General features: G+C 57.6%; 1 protein-coding gene across 1 annotated transcript; it reads left to right on the top strand.

Moving 5' to 3' along the window:
- Nucleotides 1-5039: 5039 nt before the first annotated feature.
- On the top strand, nucleotides 5040-6133 carry POSPLADRAFT_1153266 (hypothetical protein; the record flags this gene model as incomplete). Its single annotated transcript, XM_024486728.1, has 4 exons — nucleotides 5040-5119; nucleotides 5295-5391; nucleotides 5891-6026; nucleotides 6102-6133. Coding segments are annotated over 4 exons (345 nt in total), but the record flags the coding sequence as incomplete, so codon positions are not given.
- Nucleotides 6134-6677: the final 544 nt, after the last annotated feature.

Raw genomic sequence — 6677 nt, 5'->3', positions numbered from 1 at the left:
TCAGCGGTGAAGGCATTGGCTGAAAGTTGAGACCACCAAAGGTAGCAGCGTTGAGTCGACGAGGGGCATTTGGGTTCTTCCGGTGGAAGTCAGCGATGAGGGCCGGTGCATTGGCAACATTGCGCGCCGGTTCCCATGACATATGCGAGTCGTCATAACCCTTCCACTTGACGAGGTACTGCAGCTGACGCCGGAAGATCCGCAAATCCTTGATCTGCTCAACCTCGTACTCCTCGTTGCCCTCAACCTCGATTGCAGGCGGCTCCTCCGGCTCCCGGCCCGGGATATCGCTATGTGTGTACATGCTAAGCAAGGAGACATGGAATACCGGGTGCACCGGCACCGATTTCGGCAGAATTAATTTGTAATCCAGGTCTCCGATCTTTCGCCGCACAGCATAAGGCCCAAGGTGCTTGGGACTGAGCTTCTTGCTCGGCTGTTTCAGCTTAAGGTTCCGGGCATCAAGCCAGACCTTGTCCCCCGGTGCAAAGACCGGTGCCTCTTGCACGTGCTTATCGTAGTACACTTTCATACGCTCGGCCGAAAGTTCGAGCGCAGAGCGCGTATCGTCGCGAATCTCCTTCAGGATCTTGAGCCGATCAGCGGCCGCAGGCATCGCAGACATCGGATTGATCCGCACTTGGATCTCAGGATTGTACCCTTGATGCAGGTAGAAAGGGGAGTGCCCGGTCGCGGAGTGAACTCGGTTGTTCAGTGCGAACTCCGCGAGCGGCAACTGCTTCGCCCAATCATCCTGCCTGTGGCTGGTGAACGCACGCAGGTACTGTTCGATCTCCTGATTCCAGCGCTCAGTCTGGCCGTCCGTCTGAGGGTGGAATGCTGTAGACAGCGCCGGCTCGATCCCCAGCCCCTTGTACACCGCATGGAGATACTTCGAAGCGAACTGGGGACCTCGGTCTGATACGACCTTGGCTGGGGCCCCATGATGCTTGAACACATCGCGGATGTACAGGTCTGCCGCACCTTCTGCCGTCAGGGTCTCATGACAGGCCGAGAAGTGGACCTGCTTGGTAAAGCGGTTGGCGGTAACCAGGATCGAGTCGAATCCATCAGACTTTGGCAAACCGACGATCATATCAGTCGTGATGATCTGCCACGGGCGCTCGGGGATCTCGTTCGGCTTCAGCGGACCCTGGGGCTTGGCTGGGAATGTCTTGGTACGGTTGCACACATCGCAGGTGCTTACGTACTCATTGACAAATTTAGACATCCCAGGCCACCAGTAGTTCCGCGATACGAGCTCAAGGGTTTTGGCACGACCACCATGACCGGCGATCGGCGAGTCGTGGTGGATCTTGACGATATCCCGCCGGAGCTCCGCGTTCTTTGGGACGTACACGCACCCACGGAACAACAGAAGCCCTTGTTTGGCATTCCACTCCTCAAAACCCCTTTGCAGCCGGGGCGGCCCGAGGTCCTGTACTTTTTCAAGTGCCTCGGCTACCTCCCGATCTTTCTCCGAACATTCCCTGATGCGCTTCAGAAGCGACTGATCGGCCGTCACCGAGGCATGACCGCGCCGGGTGGAGGCGATGCGGAAGCGCTCTGGCTTGAGAACCACCTGATCGGTGTTATCGTCCTCATCGCCGATCTGATGGTCTGATCGATGCGACAGGGCATCAGCCTTTCCATTGGACGTCCCGGCCTTGTGCGTGATGCGGAAGTCGAAGCGAGCCAGGAACAGCGACCATCGCGCTTGACGGCGCGTGAGATGCTGGGATGTACGCCAGTACTCGAGGTTCTTATGATCGGTCACGATCTCGAACTGATTGGGTAACCCCTCGAGGTAGTGGCGCCAATCGTCTAGTGCCTCAATGATCGCGAGCATCTCCTTATCGTAGATCTCGTAGTTCCGCTGTGCCGGATCCATCGCATGGGATCTGAAGGCGATGGGATGCCATTTGCCGTCATCCTGCTTCTGCATCAATACACCACCCGTGGCATAGCCCGAGGCATCAACCTCAATGCGCGTTTCTCGATTAGGATCGTACAGCGCCAAGACTGGAGTCGTTGCAAAGAGCCGCTTGAGCTCATCGAAAGCGTGCTGCTCTTCTTCGCCCCAATGCCACGGGTCGTTCCCTGTGAGTCGGTCGAGTGGTCGCGAGATCTTAGCGAAGTCCTTAATAAAGCGGCGGTAGAAGTTGGAGAACCCCCGGAACTTCTGAACGTCTTTTTTGTTCCGGGGTACCGGCCACTCATTAATTCCTTTAAGTTTCGCGGGATCCATTGCTACCTCATCGCCACCGAACACATAGCCGACGTAGTCGACCTTGGGGACGTCCCACTCGCACTTCTCAGGCTTCAGGAACAGATCATTGTCCTGAAGGCGACGAAGAACCTCGCGTGTGACTTTCTCGTGCTCCTCCTTGTTGGTGGAGAAGATGAGTATGTCATCCAGGTACACAAGGATCTTGCCGCCGACGATGAGATCGTGGAAGATCTCGTTCATCATTGCCTGGAAGGTCGCGGGGGAATTGGTGAGACCAAAGAACATCACCAAGGGTTCGTACAACCCTCGGTTAGTCACAAAGGCCGCCTTCCATTCGTCACCGGCCTTGATCCGGACGTTATTGTATCCCCATCGGACATCGAACTTTGTGAAGAGCGTAGCGCCGCGGAGCTTATCCACCATCTCGGCGATCAACGGCAAGGGATAACGATTTTTGACCGTGATCGCGTTCAACCGGCGGTAGTCTTGCACGGGTCGAAGTGTCCCTTCCTTCTTTTTGATGAAGAAGAAAGGCGACGAAATGGGCGACTTCGACTCCCGTATGTAACCTTTCGCTAACTGCTCCTTCAGGAACTTGTCCAATTCCTCCTGCTCGTTGTTCGACAATGGGTATACCTTCGAATGGAAGGTCGAGTAGCCGGGCACGAGTTCGATCGCATGATCGTACGGCTTCCTTTCGGGTAACCGTTCTGATGCTTCCTTGGAGAAGACATTCAGGAACTCGTGATACTGTTTAGGTACCGACTCCTCGGCGGTCTTAACGACCTTCTTTTTGATCTCTTCCTCCGCAAACAGCTGGGAGTACGTATGTCCTGCTGCAACGAACAGCTGAGGAGCGCCGGGAAGCGTGACACCTTGCTCCCAGGCTTCAATCAAATCGGCCTCATCCCACTCTACCTCCACCGGATCTTCTTCGGGTTCGAAGTCCGGGAGTACCTGACTCCGGCAGGCACCTATCACCGACCGTTTGGGCTTCGGCGAACGCCTGCGCGCCGTGGGCCTGACCCCCGTATCACGCGCAGTCGCTGCTTGCTCCATTCGGCCAGTCCTTCTGGCGCTACACGTTTCAGGGCATCGCGACAATTGGAGGGAGCCCTTTTCCCAATCTATTTCGGGGTTGTGCTCGCGTAGCCAATCCAACCCGACGATCACATCCTCTGGACCGATGTCCGTGACCGTGAACACCGTCTTCTCGACGTGCTCTCCTACATGCATCTGTAGCACTGCTACCTCTGAGATGCTTCCGTCCTTGTTTAGGGTGCCGTCAATATTATACAGCGGAATGGGTTCCTTCAACTTCCGCGTCTGCACCTTATTTTCTACGATGAATCGCTTGTTGATAAACTTCGTGGTGGCTCCGCTGTCCACCATAGCGATTATGTCTTTGTGCCGTCTTTTCCCCTGGAGTCGAACTGGAATGTGAAAATGCTGGGACCCCTGGTCCAGCTCGTACACCATTGCAGTCGATAATACGTTATACTTATTACATGATGATACTCGCGGCCCGACGCGTGCGGCACGAAGCGCGGACCGGATCAAAAACCCTCCTCCTTCATCGCCCGATAATGCTCGAGCTCTTCACGCATCGACTTCACCTGTGCCATTAAGTCCGCCAGCTCCGATTGCTCGGATTTCGCTGAAGCGGCACTTATACTTGCCGAGGGTGATGTCGTGACGGGGGCGCTTGTCGCAGCCTGGGTGGATCCCGAGGCAACCGTAGCCCGCGCATCGGCGCGTTTTGTGTAAGGCTTGTCCTTACAATTGGGGCACTCGAAGCGTCGGTACCCTTGCTTCCCACAGCCGAAGCACGTGCCGGGGAAGTTGCCTTTTCCGACAGCCGCATTGATGCTGGCCGAAGCTGCGTGCGTCGAGGGTGCACCACCACGCGCCCCACCGCGTCCTCGACCTCGTGCCGAGAAGAAGTTGTTCAACTCGGGCCGACGGGCCCAGCTGATGTCGAGGATCTGTTCGACCTCAGTGGCTCGCTTTTCAGCGGCTCGCCACGTGGTGAAGGTCTCGAGCTTGATCTTCCTGTAGACGCGGGAGGGGATGCCGCTCAGGTACTTGTCGCGTAGCTCCAGGTCCCCATACCCAGAGCGGTCCGCCGGACCCTTGAACAGCGCGGAGAACTCCGCGGCGGTGCGTTTTTCACAGACCGACTTGTCCGCACAGAGCTTCGCCAGCTCTACCTGTGCTGCCGCCTCATCGTCGAGATTTCCGAAGCGGGCCCTGAAGGAGGCGGCAAAGGCCGCTTCGTTTGCGAACGGGGTTGTGGCCCCTTGCACGCCCACCTGCACCGATGCGAGCTGGGCGAAGTAGGGAGTAGCCCAGGCGCGGGCATCTCCATCGAGTAGGCTGAGTGCGACCTGCACCTTAAGTTCGATGGTGGTCAACGACGTGTTGACCAGCCAGTAGATGCGCAACTGGGACAGGAACCGGTTGCATTCGATGATGGTTTTGCCGTCGTAGCGGAGCGGGAGGAGGAGTTTCAAGGTCTCCTTGTCGGGGGCGGCTGCGGGAGACGACATTATCGGCGTCGGGGGGGACGGAGGACGCTGCGGGGGCGGAGGCGGCTGTGGTGGCCCTCCGCTGGTCGAACTTCGAGAGGACCGAGTGCTTGAGCGGCCTCTCGGCGGAGTTGGCGGTGAAGGCGCCGAAGGAAGTTCGGCGGGGGGGTCACGTACGTCAGGGACTGCTGACGCGGGGGTGAGCGCTGGCGGCGAGGCGGACCCAGTAGAAGCCTCGGACTCGGACTCCGAGATTCCTTCTTCACCTGCACCCTCCTCAGGCTCAAGCTCTGGCGCAGGGTCTGGAGGGAGATCTCCTCGAGCTTGACTGGACTCGGCGACAGTTTGGGGAAGGCGGGAAGTAGGGGAGACAGGGCGGGAGTGCCGCGAGGCGGATCGGGATGCAAGGGTGCTTCGGGGTCCGAGCGGGTGTTGCGCTCGTCGGATCGCCTTGTAGCGCGGGTAATCTTCCGCGATCGATCGGGGTGTCCGATTGGGGCACGGCTGCTGCTCACAACAGTGGATGACAGTCTCAGGGCCATCTGGGATGTAGACGTCGATGAGGTCCTGGGAGTCGAATGCGTGGATCTGGCCTTGGCAGGCAGCCACGATGGATGGGGGGAGGAAGGGGAGGTGCGCGTACTAAAAATGGCCGTACTACACTAGCTTACGCTACGGCGCCCGAGAAGACCCTGAGGTTCGCAGTTCACGTGGGGCCCAGTACTGCTTTTGACTATTATGCAGCAGGAACCTAGTCCACGCGTCCGTGAGGACAAACACCACCCACTGAAGTGCAGGTGTTGAAGAGTTCGTTCCTCTAGGGGTGGCGATGTATGTAAGGCTACCTACGTATCGTATGTACCGTAGGGTATCGTAGGGGTGCGCACCACCCGACCTGTGGGAAAAGGAAAGTGAATGTGGGAGTCCTGAGAGGACGCCGGCAGCTTGGGGAGTTTCGACCTAATGTCGCGACTTGAGGTCAAGCGACTGGGGAAAACCTAAGGGCTGGGGGCGTCCGACTAAGTCTTACCAAAGCGATGGTGAGCTACGCTCAAACCTAAGGCTAGGGACAAGTAAATGTATTGGTTAGTATAAGTAAGAAAGTGATACAAAGGAGGGCTTACTGACCTAGGGACAAGAGGTCGAAACTGAGGTCCCTAGGGCAGCAGAGGCCGGCTTATATACAGGGGAGGTTAAGGGCAGGCTGTGCGCGCTGGTCCGTGCGCAGCTGGTCTGTGCGCAGCATGCCGACGCGGCCCCGGGGGCCGGTGAGTCAGAGCGGCTGTGTCAGCGGGGCCCGAGCTGTGCCGTGCACTGCCGTCCTATCTAATCTGATCGTACAGTAGATAACGATGTGTCCGTATCGGGCAAGTAGTACAGAGGTCGCGGGTTCGAGCCCGCGAAAAGGAAAAATTAAAAAACGGCTAGGCGCCGTGTCAAGTCGTGACAAGTACGAGGTTGAGCAGATCAAGGATTTGCGGATCTTCCGGCGTCAGCTGCAGTACCTCGTCAAGTGGAAGGGTTATGACGACTCGCATATGTCATGGGAACCGGCACGCAACGTTGCCAATGCGCCGGCCCTCATAGCCGACTTCCACCAGAAGAATCCGAACGCCCCTCGCCGCCTCAATGCCGCTGTCTTTGGTGGTCTCAACTTTCAGCCGATGCCTTTGCCACTGACTGAAGCACGCTGCCGCTCCAGATGGGAAATGGGCAAAGGCGCCTCGCATGAGGTCATGCGCCATTGGAGGGGGGGGTAATGTCACGAGTTGGTATGGCGTCTAGCCGTTTTTTAATTTTTCCTTTTCGCGGGCTCGAACCCGNGACCTCTGTACTACCTGCCTGATATGGACACGTCGTTATCTACTGTACAATCAGATTAGATAGGACGGCAGTGCACGGCATAGCTCGGGCTCCGC

Source organism: Postia placenta (genome assembly GCF_002117355.1).
Source record: "Postia placenta MAD-698-R-SB12 unplaced genomic scaffold POSPLAscaffold_14, whole genome shotgun sequence".
NCBI lineage: Eukaryota > Fungi > Basidiomycota > Agaricomycetes > Polyporales > Adustoporiaceae > Rhodonia > Rhodonia placenta.
This window is presented reverse-complemented; position numbering and strand designations above follow the sequence as displayed.